General features: G+C 45.5%; 2 protein-coding genes across 12 annotated transcripts in view; one reads left to right on the top strand and one right to left on the bottom strand.

Moving 5' to 3' along the window:
• Positions 1–323: 323 nt before the first annotated feature.
• On the top strand, positions 324–15,931 carry wnt2 (wingless-type MMTV integration site family member 2). Its single transcript, XM_053885011.1, has 5 exons — positions 324–648; positions 1,053–1,273; positions 9,579–9,856; positions 10,144–10,408; positions 15,272–15,931. The coding sequence occupies exons 1-5, from the start codon at positions 566–568 to the stop codon at positions 15,475–15,477; spliced, it is 1,053 nt and encodes a 350-aa protein (XP_053740986.1). The 5' UTR covers positions 324–565; the 3' UTR covers positions 15,478–15,931.
• Positions 15,507–17,543, bottom strand: part of LOC128770486 (suppressor of tumorigenicity 7 protein homolog) — a 37,015-nt gene continuing 34,978 nt past the window's right edge. For 3 of the 11 annotated variants that reach the window (XM_053885009.1, XM_053884999.1, XM_053885002.1), the window contains one exon: positions 15,509–16,372. In XM_053885009.1, the coding sequence (XP_053740984.1) occupies positions 16,277–16,372 (96 nt within the window). In that variant the 3' untranslated portion in view covers positions 15,509–16,276. Of the gene's footprint in view, positions 16,373–17,543 lie in introns of all 11 variants that reach the window. The other 8 variants (XM_053885004.1, XM_053885008.1, XM_053885000.1 and 5 more) reach the window with 7 other exon arrangements.

Here is a 17,543-nt window from a genome sequence, read left to right as displayed (position 1 = left end):
TGACGGCCGTCAATGCGCGGCCATGTCGCCGCTCCGTGTTCCGAGCTCCCCGGTCATTGTCACCAGAAGTCTGACCTCGCTGTCTTTTTTTTTTTTTTTTTTTTTGCGCCCCAAACTGGGTGTTTTGCGCCCCTCCGGATGAGCCGCTCTCCCTGCAGCCGGGTCACCTGGACCGCATCTCACTCGGGTCTGGACCCGGGCCAAGACCGTCTGGTGTCAAACCAGCCTGAACAGATACTCGCAGACGTCTCATTCCTGAGCCCAGACTCTGCCCACCCTCTCGCGTCAAGCAATTTAAACCTGATAGCGCATCATTTGGACTATCAGCGCTGGAAATCTCCCGCAGGACTATTGCTCCACTTTCCCTCCTAATAAACGCTCTTCGGCTCCGACGACGCGTGGACTTTTTTTTGGTTTGTTTTTTGAACCATCCAGAAGACAGTGCCGTGATGATTCATTTGATAATCTGATCTTTATTTGGAGACCGTTCCCACAGTGGAGGTGCGCACTTTTCATCGGTGGAAATGATCCGTCCAGATCCATAAAGAACCCAACTTTGCTTAATATGAACTTATTGCCAAGTGGAATATGTTTGTATCTGTCTGTTGCAATCTGCTGGCTGACGCCCGAGGTGGACGCGTCATGGTGGTGAGTCCCATTCGCGTCTACTCCAAGTTGCACCGAGCAAACCCCGCAATGCATTGTCACTTTTATTCCAGTGCTTTACAAGTTTGTGCAAAACAAAGCTGTTCTCAGACGGATCATTGCGTCTTCCCTTCTCACTCGGCTGCATGTCCATCACACGCCTCTCGCATATTTCCACAGACGCGTTTCCAATATAAAGTCATTTGAGCTCTTTTAATCTCCCCATGTGCTGCCTTGCTAATTCATTCCCATCGTCCTCACTGCCAGGGTTTCTTCCCCGTGGACAGTGTGGTCCGACAGGTTTATGAAACGATAATATTTTGCAGTTCGATCATGGGAACTGAACGTGGAAGACAGGTGATGCCATAGAAAGTGCAGTGATCTCGCCCTCTGTCTGGGTCCTGCAGGTACATGGGGACCCTGGGCTCCCAGGTCATGTGCGACAACATCCCTGGACTGGTCAACAAGCAGCGCCAACTGTGCCGCCAAAATCCCAAAGTGATGCAGGCCATCGGCGCCGGGATGAAGGACTGGATATCCGAGTGCCAGCATCAGTTCCGGAACCACCGCTGGAACTGCAGAACAATGGCCAGGGACCACAACCTGTTCGGACGCCTGCTGCTGCGTAGTGAGTGCTGCTTTTATCGCTTTATTTTAGAACATCGACTTTCAGCCGTCGGTCGTTCAAAACGTCCAGTAGAATTGTACGCAGTATTTTTCATCTTCATTTTGCCTGACACAATTGTTGTTGCAAATTGTGTTTTGCATGAAAAAAATACACATTATTTGAAAAAAAAAAAAAAAAAAAAAAAAAGAAGATCTCATAACAAAAATCAGCTCTGATGTTTCCGTATTAACTTTAAAGGCACCATTAGTTTGTAGCTCTGTCAGAAGTGGCATTATTAAATGAAAATCAATGCCAAAGTAAAAATATGCACTTATGAGTACCTTAACTACAGAACTTCATTTTAACCACCCATACCATTAGTTGTGATGGTATCTATTTATTTATTTTTAGAGTTTTATTAGAATCAAGTTACATTATTAAATATTATTTAATGCTCCCTTTAAATGAATATGCATGTACATTATTTACTTGCGAGCAGTGGAGAATTAAAGCATGATGCAAAAGTATTTTTAAATTTGTTTTAACAATTTTCTGCAGCTGTCAATCATTTTGTCTGAATTAATTTTCCCCAATGTTATTTTTTTTTAAACTGTCATTGACAGTGCCAGTAGGTGTGGAGCAGTCAAAAGCTGATCCTGCACAGTTCTCCTTGAACAGATTAGGAATTCCCCCAACACAAAAACAATGACCGTAACACCGTCAAGCGTTTGATCTGTCAGTCAGCTCTGAGGGCAAGAGTCCTGACACATATGATGAATCCAAATGTAACTGAAAGTTTCTGGGAAAAAAAGGTTGTTCACTTGGCAGATATCTTTTTGTTTTCACCCTCGCAGGATCACATTCCTCAACGCGTCTCACTTTACACTTGTACATTTATCACGTCAGTGGAGCGGAGTCCTATCTGTGTCTGTTCCTGTGTTTATAAGAAACATGCTTTCCTAAACTTTGGTCCGACTGATACGCTTGAAACGCCTTCAAATTGTGTTTAAGCTTAACAGATAAAGAAGTGCTTGAATTCCTCATTGCAGAGTGGAGTTGATGTTGGTCTTTGGATTATCTCAATATTTAGACCTTTTCCACTCAGTTACATAGAAATTATTTCACCATCAATCCACAGATTTAGTTAAGATGAAAAAAATATTTTTTTTAAATGTACATGTTGAGCATTGATTAGGAAGCATATTTGCGATACAGGAAATTGATTCAAATAAACAAAACTAATTTCTCTTGTGACTCATCATAATAATGTAAGATTAGAATCCCAAGCCAGCTGACTTGTCTCCATGAATTATTAGAACTTATAATATGAAATGTGAGGTTCTTGTTTAAAGGTTTCAATAGAAATGCTTGACAAATATTTTTTGTTTGCTTGAGAAACAAGTCAAATGTTCCTCTAAATCACCATACACTTAATCAGGTGTCAGAGAGCCAGGTTTGTTTTTGGTCAGTAAAAGTTTGATATTTTCATGCAGATTTGTTAATGTCACATTATAGAGTTCTGTGCGAATATATGGGTTTGCTTTAATTTTAATCCAGATTAAGTTTGATGTTTTATGTAAACATTGTGAGCTCATGTTCATGTTTCAGTGTGAGCTTTTTGAGAGTTGTGAACTCTTCCTAAACCTGCAAAGATCTCGGTTCTGCCCGTACAATGAAGTGATTCTTCTATAAAATACTGTACATATATATATATATAATAACTATATAGGTATATATGAGGTATAACAGAAAGTAACTTATCTCCTGGAGTGTTTTGGCTGGTCTGCACTTGGGTGCCGTGTTGCACAGGTGTCTTCCTACATAAAATAATGAGAGGGTTCCGCCGCTCTGTCATCAGTTTCCTTTCATTCGACTCAAGATTGGAGGAGAGACAGTTCTGCCTATTTGGGAAGCTCTGCACCATTGCTTGTGGTTCTAGTCTTTCCTTTTTTGTCTTGTTTTCTTGTTACACTCAGCCCATTGCGAGGTAACTCCTTTTGTTGAGATGTTCATCTTGAACGCTCTTTTAATGCGCAAATGCACGACTTGATCCTTAAATTCAGCTACACACTGAGGAGCTCAAGTCTTCCAAACCTGCGTAAATGAATCTGTTTTCATGTTCATCACAAATGTATCCTTCACTTCTCTTCATCCTGTATTTTCTGCGTACATGTGTTTCTCAGCTCTGAATGAATAACTTGATCCATCCTGAAATGCACTGGTGAAACTGTGTGATGACGGGGAAGTGGAACCTTGTTGTGCTTGTAACGTCTCAGACTGCTTTCTGACAGTTTTAATTTGGGGCTTAATTGCGTGTGTGTGGGACGGTGAGTGAGATTGCCAGAAAGTTAGCTGAGATATTTATAGCTTTGTTGAGGTGCCCAAGTTTTCTTGTCAAGTCGTGCCACCTAAACTGTAAAGAGCTTGAACCATAATATCATACACCGATCTACATTTGTTAGAACAGCCCATTGCTTTAGATCAAGTGAGTCGACAAATGCATGATTTGGTCCTCAAAAAGTGTAACGCAAGCATCAAAAGGAGTCTGTAACAGGGTCCTTTTATGTAACTGCTTTATCCCTCCGATGCATTGATCCCCAAAGTAAACCTTGGTACTTTTATGTCCAAGCTGATCCTCTGCTGAGCTGGTGAGTCATCACACCAGTCGCCCAATCCTCATGCGTGAAACTTGATCTTAAACAATAGCGGATCTTCATATTGAAGGGGTTCCAGGACGAGAAATCACAAATGTACTGTTCATCCTTGAGATGGTTGGTGATGGTTTGGAGGCCTCCTGTGACATGTGGATGGCTAATGAACTGTAGCAAATCATTTCCACCCCCATGTTGCGTGTCTGACTGTGATCCCTGTCAAAGTCTTGTTTCTCAAATGCTTGTTGATATTCCGGGGTGTAGCGTCTAAAAGTGTAAAGAAATAAATGTTTAAATAGTCATGAAAAACAAATGGTTTTCATCTCAATCTCAGTGGTAAATATTAAACAGGACAGAGAAGCATTTGAAGAAAAAGGTCCCGCAGCTAAATCCAAGTCTGCGTGGGTCATTTTGTCCCATGGTGGTGCGCTGGCTGGCAGAACCTGTGGCACGTTCAGTCCGAAGCTGTGGTGCAGGCCGACTCCAGTTCCCTTCTCTGTGGAACCTGTTGAAAAGCGATATTCTCTTCTCACCTTGTTCTCATGAAGGATGTTGACATCGTCCAAATAAAATCTAATCCCGCCACTTTCAAGACCCTCGTGCGGCCATTAGCAGTGTTTATCCGGCAGGAGCACTTTCCGAGGGCCAGACTGGGTCCTGGCCGGCGGCGACGTGCCATTCGAAACAGCGGGGATTGAAATGATTAACAGGTAATGAATAGCCGGCCGTGACAGACGCGCTCTGCGGACAGAAGCATCCTGTCAAGTCAGACGTGTCACTTCATCCCTCCGCCGCCCGACTCTCATCTTCTTCTGAGGACTTGTTATAACAAGTCCTAATCTTTTTTTATTGCCAGCGCAGGATCATCGGGAGGCGGCGGGAGGATGTTCCTCTCCCATGCCCTGAGATTTAACCTGCCAGGCGGATCCTTCGACTTAGTCCGTTTCATGTCGGGGCCTCTAATCAGCCGTGTGGTATTCAGACCTCCCAGCCGGGCCCCGGACGTGTCACACAGCATTATCGCCGCATGTGGAGGCCCCAGCAGAAGCTCCTTATTGTCAATGTCAGCCGGCTAATTTCAAACAATTACATCGTGTTCCCTCAGTGTTAACCTCCTTAGCCACACTCAACTGAGCTGCTGGACCAAGTGGACACACACACACACACATCTATTTCTATCCTTGTGAGGACCTCTCATTGCCATAAGGCTTTCCCCAGCCTCTCGCCCTAAACCACCTAAACTTAACCAGAGCTCTGAACCAAAGTTCAACCTAAATATAATGACCCAGTTATTTTGAAGTTTCAAACCTCAATACCTCACGAGGACCAACCTAAATGTCCTCCTAAGATCAGTGTCTTGTTCAAGACAAACATTTTTACATGCACACACACACTCATGCAGTGCACTGTTCTGTTTTTTGCCAGCAGATAAAAGCAACCTAAAATACACTTAGGTGAGTGGAAAAAAACCACCATGTTTTCGTCTCTTCAATTTTTACAAACACAATTTTTTACAAGCATCATTTTTACATTTTTTTGAGTCATAACCCTGAGCGTGTAGCTTAGGACTTTGAGCAGGTTTTGAGACATTTTTGAAAATAAACAAGCCAAACCTATTAGATTATATTGCCTTTGTTATTCTCCAATGGAGAAATGATGGATGCATAGCAGCATTGAACATTAAAGGCACACACAAAGCAATGATACAGTCAGACAAAGACACCAGACAAATAAACCAAAAAAATGAAATTGACTTGAAAATCCAAAATACAGCATTATGTATAAGAGGAGCGCATGGACACACAAACCTTTAAGCTCCAAAGTCGATCATTTTTGTGAAATATTTTGATTCTTCATTCTATTATGTTAATTTAATTTGGAGTTAAAGACAAAACCTATTGATGCTGTATTTTTAAGGAAACTAAAAGCTTATTTTTTTTCTCGTTTTGCTGTACTGAACTGAGACATTAAAACTGAGAACCATACAGAAATGCAGTTCTTACTTACTGTTACACCTCTATTACTTTGTAGCGTTGTGCTCAACCTTATCGTGTAGTTGCCGCTCCTGTTGTCTGTTCACACCATCTCCTGCACAGCATTAACCTGCAACCACTCTCAGAGGCCGCAGAAAGCTTCTTTATGATTGGCTGTTTGGGCTCCATCCACAACGCTAGTTGTAGCATGCTGGGAAAACTGTGTGGTATCTTAGTCAGGCCACGCTCACTGCTCCGTAATCTCTTCACTGGAAAAACTGTCTGAACTTTCAACAACAGAATGTTGTTCCAGTGTTGCACACGTTATTAACTTTTATAGTGTGGTGTGTAAAGGCTTCATGAAACAGTGTCCTGTTTTTTGCTCTAAAATCTCTGGAATTGAGCAACCATCACCATGAAAACTCGCTTAAGCTTTAGACCAAGAGCGCCACCTACTGAGCACCGACAAAAGGGACACTGTTTCATGAAGCCTCATCAGCCCATCATGAGCAGCCACACAATTGAGTATCTTGCTCGCACTGGTTTATGTTAATGTGTGTGTTGCTTGAGTGAGTTCTGGAACGCTGCTGCCACCTGCTGTCCAAACCAATACATAAAGTAAATTTGAATGTAAATGGGCAACAACAGTGGGCTGAAGGTTTTGCTCCAATGATCTTCTGCACTGATGTGATCCCGTGACTTGAAATAGTCAGAATATGCTTTAGTCAGAAAACATTGCACCAACATTCCCGTTTTGTCACGGTCAGTAATGTCAGAGGTTTAGACGTTGATCCATGCGACTGCTACTGGCCACTGCAGGCCAGATGCAGCCAATATATGTTGCAGTATGTGGACTCAAAGGAGCTGTGGTCTTATTGTTACAGCAGATCATCAAGTGAACCAGAGGTCGCACTTCTTTCATACGATCCAGTCTGTGGAGTTCTGGCTTAGACAGTACAATTCAGTCAGCTCCAGCCAGTTCAGTCCTTTCACAATAGAATACTGCAAAATAAAATGCTTATTAAAATGATTTTTTTCTCATCACTAGAGGAGAAAATACTCCTGAAGTCTTTCAGCTTTACATCATCAAACCTAATTGAAGTCATTTTTTAACTTAAAAATTAAATTTAATTATTATTTTGGCGGTGATCTGTCAGAGTAACAATAAGGTAACGTTCTTTTTTTGTGAAATTATTTCACATAAAACAAGGAGGATAATCCCTGTTCCTTTATAGTTATGAATACAATAATGTTAAACAAATCATTGGATTTGAGGAGTCTAGAACTTATTCTCCCACAAATGTGTCTGTGTCTGTGCGGCTGATGTTTAGATGTTTGGACTTGAACCGAACAGTTATTTGTACTTGGCCTTTTTGCACTATGTCCATGTGATTCCCGAGCGCCAGACGAGATGATGTCAAGCAACTCTAGAATGCCAGAAATTAACAATTATTTAAAACACTTGCTGTCATCACTTTTCGTGCTTCACTCTGTTATGGTTTACTGCACACACACACACACCTTCATCTCGCTCACTCATCTCTCATCGGTTACATGTAGAAGGAGATAAGCGATTTTGATCCAGGCGCTGCTGGTAAATGGCAGCAGTTTAAAGCACGTTGGAAGCAGATGAAGTGTTCTTCTTCTTCAGCGCCGCAGTGAAACACAAACAAACACGTACACACAGGTAAAAGACAGATCTGAAGGCACCACATCTCCAACATCACAGTCAAGATCAAAGCTGCGCAGTTGTTAATGAAAAGATAGTTCAGGTTGAGTCACTTCACAGATCTTCCTGGGTGTTTGTCAGCAGAGCTTATCTGTGTTCAATCCAAATGGTTTGGTCTGTCTGAGGGGCCGATGGTAATTGAACTATAAATATTGCAGAAAGTGTTGTTGTCTGTTTGTTATCGCTCAGATGAAACAGCCAAGTGGTGCGGAAACAGTGACGTGAACACAGATGTCTTTTGAGCTTTTATGTGAGTAACCATCCAGTGGACTTGGGCGTCCAATGGTGGCGCAGGACTCGTTGTATGTTGCCACATTAGTCTTTCGATAGGGTCACATTTCTCCACCCGCTGTAGGCAGTGTGTCATCGGACAGTCCAGCACATGAAAAACACGACAACCAGGGGGTCGGCTACAAAAAATATAGCACCTCATATGATCAAGTGTGTAGTGATGGGCCAGTGAGGCTTCATGAAACAGCCTCTTTATTTTGAAAATAAAGACACTGAGCAGCCATTTCAATGAAACATCCCTCATTTTTAAACCAACAGCGCCACCTACTGGGCTCTAAAAATAAGAACACTGTTTCATGAAGCCTCACTGGCCCATCACTACTGTAATGTTCCTGATTCAACAGATTGTTTTGCTTTATATCCAATTATATCATACCTGGGTGTTAAAAATCAGGGAGGCAACTTTGAACAGGCTGCAATTTGAATTTGAAGTCCAACCTCCACTCTTCAGACTCTCCCCTGAAGCCACACCTCCTGAGCATCTCAGCATTCAATCACTACATTTTTCTCATGGCTCATTCACCGATGACAGATACCTGAACAACAAATGCCATTTCAAGGCACATTCAAAGTAATCTAGGGCTTCACAGCAACTGCTTTACATGTCCAGCCAGTGTAGCAGTGTGAGACCAACTGTGGGCGTGTGGGGTTTGACACATTTGGGGTGACAGGGTTGCACTTTCAACGCAATTCTAGCGGCACATTTCAGATGGCATTTGACGCACCAACCGCTGAAGTGGAAAAATCTCTAAGTTGTGGAACGTGAACTAATCGGAGCTCAGATTTTACGACGTATGCAGAGAGAAAAAATCTGAACTGGAAGAGAAACTGATGGAAACTGACAGGGTGGAGTCCAAATCTTTTTTGCTTCTATTATACTTCCATAGTATATAATGGGCTGCAGTTCCACTTCTCTAACAGGCCATGTTTGAACCTCCACGAAGTTTAGACCCACTGCCAGCCAAGTGTTTTTAAGAACAACTGGAGATGCGACTTGGATGTGAGTGGTGAGACAAGTGTCCGCAAACCCTATTGGGTGTGAACATATCTTGAGAGAAAGCAGAGCGGCAGGGTTTATGTTTGTGCCAACACATCCTCACTCCCATAGATATATTGATGTTGGGAAAATGGCCTTTTGCGTCCCATAATGACTGAAAAAGGCAGCTGGCTGTCAGTTGCTATCCATGCAAACGGCCGTTTGTGGGGGTTTAAAGCATAATCCAACATTATCCAACGTAGAACGAATGGGGCACCATCACACCCCAACTGCATCATTTTTCATGCGTGCCAATGTGTCAACATGCAACGCTGAAGGCTGCTTTTGTCGTCAGTGTGGGACACAAAAGGCAACTTTGCCTTTGTGTTGAACATCGAATTCATCCAGAGACCATCAGTGCTGTGATGACGTTCTTGTGAAGCCGTTCTCTGTCTCCCTCCTGTCCAAGTGTTTCTACTGTGGATGCGTTGCATCATGTGATGAAATGAATCACTTCTCTTGGTGGAGAGACTGAGGCTGGACTCACTGGCTTCTTCTCTCCGTCTGTCTCGAGGCTATAGAAGTTGGCCTCTCCACTGAGGTGAATGGTGTTTAGTGAAGCCAAAAACATTCTAAGGTCAAACGGACACGCGAGGAGATCATGTGAAATGATGGATAAATAAGCATTTCGAATGCCTCCCCTCAGGTAGTCGAGAGGTGGCGTTCGTCTACGCCATCTCCTCGGCCGGCGTGGTCTACACGCTCGCGCGAGCCTGCAGCCAGGGCGAGCTGGACTCCTGCTCCTGTGATCCCACCAAGAAGGGCTCGTCGCAGGACGACAAGGGCTCCTTCGACTGGGGCGGCTGCAGCGACCACGTGGACCACGCCGTGCGCTTCAGCCAGGCCTTCGTGGACGCCAAGGAGAGGAAGGAGCGGGACGCGCGCGCCCTGATGAACCTGCACAACAATCGCGCTGGCAGGAAGGTGAGAGCAGTGGAGACTCGGCTTCCTGCTTACGTCTGTGTTTCTCATTTGATCTGAAGACAGCTGAAGCCGCTGCTTGTTTAGAGCGAGGTGAGCGCAGGTTGGTTCAGACTGGAGAAATGAAGAGACCAGAATTAGCCACAGGAGAGACGCTGGCATTAGGAAGAGATGACAAATGGATTCCATCCCAGATACGTCTGGACTTGCACGCAACAGCTTCATGCTTGTAAATGCTCCGTCTAGCCGGTCCAATGTCCTGACCTCACCCCCCCCGCGTCCTCCCACAGGCAGTGAAGCGCTTCATGAATCTGGAGTGCAAATGTCACGGCGTAAGCGGCTCCTGCAGCGTCCGGACCTGCTGGCTGGCCATGGCCGACTTCAGACGCACCGGCGATCACCTCCGGAAGAGGTACAACGGCGCGGTGCAGGTCGCCGTCAACCAGTACGGAACCGGTTTCACCGCCGCGCACGCACACTTCAAGCGGCCCAGCAAGAACGACCTGGTGTACTTCGAGGACTCGCCGGATTACTGCATACGAGATCACGAGTCAGGTACGTCTTCAACGTACACTCTGCCTCTAGTCATTTGGGTTAGAATGGAATCTGATGCCTCTCCAGCGCCATTTCTGGCAGTTCAAAGGGAATGGTTGGGTCTGAGATGATTGTGAACACTCACTCATATTTTGTTGGTGTCGTGAGTATGACATTGGTATAGGTATACAGTAGCACCTTAGGTGACCTTGGGGTGTGGTCGGCGATTTGGAGAGCGGAGAGCGCGCCGTGTGTCCTCTGTCATGGTCCTCCTCCACTGACAAGGAGTGAGAATGAGTGGGACACAAATGTAGTCAGAAACCGTAGAACAGACCTGGCCAATAGATGAAAAAGTAAGAGCCATTCTGAAATGTCAAAATATTTGTCATTCCCTAAACCAAACGTATGCCATGTGTTTCACCTATTCTTCATAGCTGATCATTGTGACGTAGTTTGATTCAGTGGAGTGAAGATGAGACGCACCAGTCTGCAGCGTCGCTCACACACACAGACCGGGACCATGTTATTGGTGGCATGAGCCACGTAAAAAGTAAAATAAATGGCACACACATTTCTATCTACGCCACTAGATATTTCGAGGAGCATCTTGGTAAAATGTTTGAACTTTAAAAATATATGCACAAGAGACATATGCCGGACACGAACCAGCAACCTTGTGACACAGGCAAGTGCTTGAACCGCTATACTGCCGCTAAGTCACGTGACCAGCTGTGTGAGGAGAGCCTTACAGCCTGACATATTTGTAGGATGTGGCTCTTTAGAGCAACACAGTAAAACAATGTGGCTCTTAGCCTCCGACTGGTTGGCCACACCTGCTGTAGAAGTGAAGTGGTGGAAAAAAGCTTTCGGACATCCTCAAGTGATCTGAAATATTACCATGAAATATCTTTTTTGTCTTTGAAAAGGTGCAGCTGCATGACACCGACATAGATAAGAATCTCTCAGGAGAGATGTGTCAGTGCCAGAGCTGGGACTTTAAGAGGTTCATTTTTATTCATTTATCACAGATGAAAATCATGAATGGATGCAAATGAGAGATTCATCGCGTATAAGATGGAACAGTGCAGCAGATCGTACAATCTCACTGAAGCATCCATGATGAAAGAGACTAGATGAGAGTGTGTAGATGGACGGAAAGTTGAAGTTTGAAACAGTTCAGAGGCTCATCGGAACACTAGCATTCGCTCATCTCTGGAACTGGAGTTTTCTTATTCTGATGTAAAACATATTTGTCATAAAGACTCTGTGTAATGATCTTACACGTCATCTATAAATCGCAGGGATATTTTTGTACACACTCAAATTTTGTTCCTTAATGAGGTGGTATTATACTCTTTCTGCGTATTGCAAGTTTTTTCACTCTCACTGTAGTACACTTGTACTCTTGTATACTTGACATGTAGTTGTGTCAAAATGAAAGGCAAGAAAGTACGCAGTAGTAAGTGTTAGCCCTATATCAGGTACTGTTGATTCGTCTCCACCAAGCGCAGGATTCAGCTTGGTGACTAGCTTCATTCTCTGGCAATGATTTTTAATGTATCTCGAGAAAATTTCTGGACTTTAAATGTCTCAAACAAAATGTGTTTCTGCAGCTGAAGCCGTGGCATTAAACCTTCGATGTGTGGTATCTGCAAATAAATAGTGTGAGCATGACAGAGTCTTTGCGAGAGGCTTTTGTGTGTGTGTGTGTGTGCGTGCGTGTGTGTGTGTGTTGCCTCTCGGGCAGCCGATGATCCGCGGCGATCAGGTGTCGGCCAGTTTAAGAGCCATTACACACTTCTGTGAGCTGAAACCTTAGAAGCCACACATCACTATAAATCACTGGCGCTGGACGGGCGCACACAAACACACACATGCTCAAGGGCAAGATTCTGGGGGGCAGAGTAGCTGCTCTTCCACACAACAAACGCAGAGGAACGCAGGCCGGCTTGTATTTTTAGAAGAGTTTCTACTGGCCAAAATAAGTCACCTTCGGCAGGTCGTGTTCATGAGACTCTGAAGAGCGCCAGCGCTGCTCTCAGACCAGAGAGGGAGTTTGTCAAAGTTGAGAATGGCAGCCATATTGGCTTGAAATAAACAGGGTTAACTAGGAACTGGGCTCTGTGTGGGGACTGCAGTGGGTCGCTGGGAGTTACTGTAGGATTAACAGGTGTTTTAGAGGACCATGTGGAGAAGCTGGGAGAACATCAGGGAGGCCAGGTGCTTTGGTCACATGGGGAGAGACAACAGACATGTTGAACAAAGAGTAGAAGCAAAAAGGAAGACAACCGTTGAGCTTCATGGATGTGATGAAGGGGCACGTGAAAAGGAGAGGCGAGGCCAGAGGTGATGAGACCACCTGACATCAGACTGAGTCAAGACTGAACTGAATATACCACATGTTGTCCACGCTGACCAATGGAACTCCACCAAAATCAAATCTCTTCTCAGTTAGCACATTTCCAACCGGCCATGAAAGTTGTGTTGAAATATGGTCGTCCATCTTGCATCTAGTGGGCTCGAAAAATGAGGAGACTGTTTCGTGAGGCTTCATTAGCCCATAATAAATGATACAGATGCACTGACATCCTCTGAGACACGTGGAACCAGACCTCCTGTCCATACGCAACAGGTGATAAGTAGCTTCTCTGCTGACCTTCAGAAGCCTGACACCATCGGTGGCCTCCTGGTTTACCTTCCCCTCACCATCATCACATGCACCTTCTCATCCTGGTGGTGTGGCTGGCTTGTCCAGTTCCCACCTACAACAGCTAGTCCTTGTCCGTGGATCCAGCTTGTTTGTGAGGCTGAAAGCGGCAGATCACAGTGAGATCAAACACCACGACACAGACGGTGAGGTGAGTTAGATGTAATCTTGACACGGTGCGGAGAGTGAGCTGGGAGGTCGTGACAGTGGAAGCTTCTGGAAGTGTGTGGACGGCCCCAGGTGGACGAGCCCATGGTCCAAATCTGACTCGGACACAGCGGTTGCTCTGGGGCATCCTGGGAACCACTGGTGTGTGTGTGTGAACTCTATCCAGTGAAAGTCCAGACACACACACAGAGCAGCAGAAGACATGCAAACTGGCCCTCAATCATCCTGGGAACACACAGACACTCCGACTCGCCTTTGTGCCTCTTTAAAGTGTGAAATCAATTTCCCCCGGCCCCCGGCGGGGCCCCGGCCAGGCTCAGGTGCTAAACTCATCTCTCGGCGCCCCCTCATCTTAATTCAATAAGCAGACACCACGGGAGCGAGGAGGACTCTGGCCGTGATGTCACCCCGAGCAGCATACCAGGCATGACAGGCGGGCGCGCTGCCAGAGAGGAGGCGGGGCTTGTGCTCCTGCCCGGACACATCACCTGGCGAGGGACCACCTCTGCTCGGAGAGTAAACAGCAGCAAATTCCTGAAGGCAGGTCGAGATGGTACATGAAGCCGTGTTTCCCCAAACCTTATTTACACAGCAGGAGTCGCCGGAACAGTTCATCGATCATGTGATCAGTCAGACAAAGGTCCTGTCAGGTGAACGGCACTAGTCACTTGAACGAGAATCGATCCGACACCAGCCAGAGAGGTCGGCTATATGTGTGTGTTCTTCAGCACTAGAGATTTTGATGGCTGCGGCACAGGATGGCCAAGTTCTGAGCCAACGAAATTCATATATTAACTGATCAGACTGTGCATACTCGTGATGCGCTCATGAGGCTTCATGAAACAGTGTCCTTATTTTCAGAGACCCCCAGATGGCGCTGTCTTTGGATTTGAACAGCCATTTCAATGAAAATTCCCCCTTGTTTAAAACAACAGCACCACCTACTGAGCTCTAAAAATAAGGACACTGTTTCATGACTCCTCACTGGGCCATCACTCGTGAATACCAGTCTGGAAAAGGTTTGCTTTTCTAGCCTTTGTAGCTGACTGTATCGACGTGTGACAAGTCAAATTTCACCAAGGTGGTTCTAATAATGGCTATCAAATGCATTTTTTTGTGCTCTTTCTTTTTATGTGTCTTAAAGTAGCTCGGAATTTGAACTAAAGTATTTCAAGCGCTTCCAGGTTACATAAAATGACTTGTTGGGACGGAGTTCAACGCATCTCGTGCTTCTTCAGACCAAAAGTTTGTCTGTTAGAAAGAACTGCTAGTGTCAGTCCCACGTATAATGATGGGCTGATACGGCTTCATGAAAGCGTGTCCTCATTTTCAGAACTCTGTAGGTGGCACTCTTTATTCAAAAATATTGTTGTTTAAATGCCAAGACTGTAGAGTGCCATCTAGTGGGCACAGAGAATAAGGACACTGTCTCGTGAAGCTTCATGAACCCATCACTACCCAGTCTGTGGAAGACTGGGACGTATTCAGGAGGAGCGGGAGCTTTATACTCAGGATGCAGATGAAAATATCGCATGAAATGGACTGGAACACCACGAGGGGTCATTTAATGGCACCTTTTAATATCAGCCAAAGGGCTCAGGTGCCACCGTCTGACCTGCCTCGCGCGCCGCGTGGCTCACCAGCCGACCGTGTGTGTGAGTGACGCCAGCCTGTCTCCTCCTCGTGGAGAGATGCTGCAGTAAAATGAACAGCTGATGAAGAGTGGGAGTGAGAGCAGATTGCTCCTATCATCAATCCCTCATCTCTCTGAGGTCCGACCCTCCTCCTCCTCCTCCTCCTCACCTTCTTCACCACTGCGATTGGCTCAAACATGACAAATGAACTTCATCCGAAGTGAGACAGGCTGGATTCCATCCCAGTGGTGGAGCATCAGACTCATCTGACTCGTACTGCTCTTGAATCTTATTAGAGAAAACCCTGGACTTGTTCTGAAGAAGCAATTTTGGAAGTCGCTGATGCCATAGATTCAGATTGTTTTCTCTCTCTAGGGTCTTTGGGGACGGGCGGGCGAGTGTGCAACCGGACGTCCCGCGGCGTGGACGGGTGTGAGGTGATGTGCTGCGGCCGAGGTTACGACACGTCGCGGGTCAGCCAGACCACCAAGTGCGAATGCAAGTTTCACTGGTGCTGCGCCGTGCACTGCCGAGACTGCAACCAGCAGGTGGACGTGCACACGTGCAAGACTCAGACGTGACGCGGGCCACAATGCGACACCTAAACTACTGCTCCAGTAAACCGGCCCGGACTTGAGTTTATACAGTTTGGCTTGTATTGTACTTCAACTTTCCGGTCTCTAGGGGGCGCCCCTCGCACAAGTAGCATACAGAACACATTCACATTGACTGCTTTTATTTAAGATGACGAGGAACGTTTTCTAAACGACTGGACAACTGACATGTTTATGATGAAGTGGGTCAACATATAGTTATGTAACAGGCACTTGTACTTTCACTGTAGACGACCAAGTAAGCAGCCGATTCTTGTAGCCAACCATGCAGCTTCAACTCTCGCTAACAAGTGGAGCTCGAACCATGTTAGGAACGACATCTGTAACTATGCACCTTGTCATAAAAACATTGATCTCTCTTTTGTTGTGTGTGTGTGTGATCATGGTTCTGACTCGGATCCGGTCTGGAAGTTGGACCGACCTTCAGTCTCCATTGTGAGAAAGGAAAGTGCAGGAGGACGGCGCTGTGCTGCGTTACACAAAAAGTCCTTTATTGGATTTTCTGGTCTGTTTTTACTGATGGCAACAGATCACCACTTTGAACAACAAAACAGCTTTTAAATTATCGAAGACCTTGTAAAAGGCAAAACAGATCAAATAAGGTGAAACCCAAGAGTGACGTCCGCGTGTCGTTAGCTGCCTCCGGCGGCGTTTGTCATCTCCGCGCAAACAATTGTCCAGTCCGTCGCAGCGCTCTGGTTTTCAGTTCAAGCTGTCCAATGTTCGGGTGGCGGTCAAAGTCCAGGTCCTGTTTCCGGGTCATGGGTCAGATACGGGTGAGCTGGTGCCAGAGGCTGGATGGCAGGATGCTCTCCACCTTCTCCATCAGGAAGTTGAGGGGAGCAAACAGCGTGCTGAGGAACTGTGGAGGAGGGAAAGCCTGCGCGTCAATGACCGGCAACAGAAATGATCAGAAACATTCTCTTATAAAACTTCTGAGATATTTGAGATTAACTTTCGTGTGAGTGGAATTTTCTGAAGTTATGAAGTCTTCAAAAACAAAACCAACTTGCATCAATCAAACCTTCCACTTCTTTTTCATAACCTCCAGTGTTTGTAATTGAAATTGATAATGCCAACAACAGCTAAACAACTTGTGATATAGAAGGTTACGTTTTCATATTTTATGGATCTTTGGAGGTTTTAATAAGTAAGGTTTCATGTACTGGAAAATATGTTGTATGTTGTATTTCCAAAAACAAATAAATTTAAAATGTAGCCACAATTGTAGTGAAAGACAAACTAGCCCAAATGAAAACACAAAATCAAGTAGCTTTCACACTTGGTTCCTGGGAGACCCAGTGGTTTGGTCATGATGAAACATATGGATTTTAAGTATCAATTCGTGTGAGCAATGCATCCAATTTGAAAGTCTGGTCACAGGGATCAAAGATAAGCTGCTCTGAACACGGTTTTGTGGTGAGGACAAAACCAATGACACCAGACAGACCACTGTTTCATGAAGCCTCGTTGGCGCATCACTAGCAGCCACACTGCGCCAGACCTTGGTAACCTTTCATTCAGTTGAAAAACTTCAAAACCGAGCCTCCTCCCTAAACACGGAGAGGAGGACTTCCACAACATCTGAAACAGACGGGAGTCAGGAGAGGTGGATCAGCAGGCGGGGTCCGCAGTAGACCACTAACTCACAAAATAGACTAGAGAGCGCAGAGGTGAGTCCTAAGAAAACACCACTCTGTTCAGTCAGTTTCCAGTCAGAGTATGGTGTTCCACACTTGTTTTGGCAACGGGCTGCGGAGGGTCGGTGGATATGGGGGCCGTCCCAGAGGTGGGTTGGGGGTCAGGCAGGTTCGGCTGATAAAAGATAGCGAGTTCAAACACACTCGCGGTTCTACCTGCAGGTCGACCTCACACATCAAGTCGCATCTCACCCAGCACTTCAAAGGAAAGTGCGTTTGATGTCGGGCAAACACACAACTGTTGAAGTCAACTTGGTCTTCTGGAGATAAAAGACAAGAAATGTCGTGACTCAGCTCTGAAATCAAAGTGCCTCTGCACTTCTGCAGCAGAGC

The sequence above is a fragment of the Synchiropus splendidus genome, chromosome 14 (genome assembly GCF_027744825.2).
Source record: "Synchiropus splendidus isolate RoL2022-P1 chromosome 14, RoL_Sspl_1.0, whole genome shotgun sequence".
In the NCBI taxonomy this organism is placed as follows: Eukaryota; Metazoa; Chordata; class Actinopteri; order Syngnathiformes; family Callionymidae; genus Synchiropus; species Synchiropus splendidus.
The sequence above is the reverse complement of the archived record's forward strand: the minus strand, read 5'-3'. Positions and strand labels throughout refer to the sequence as shown.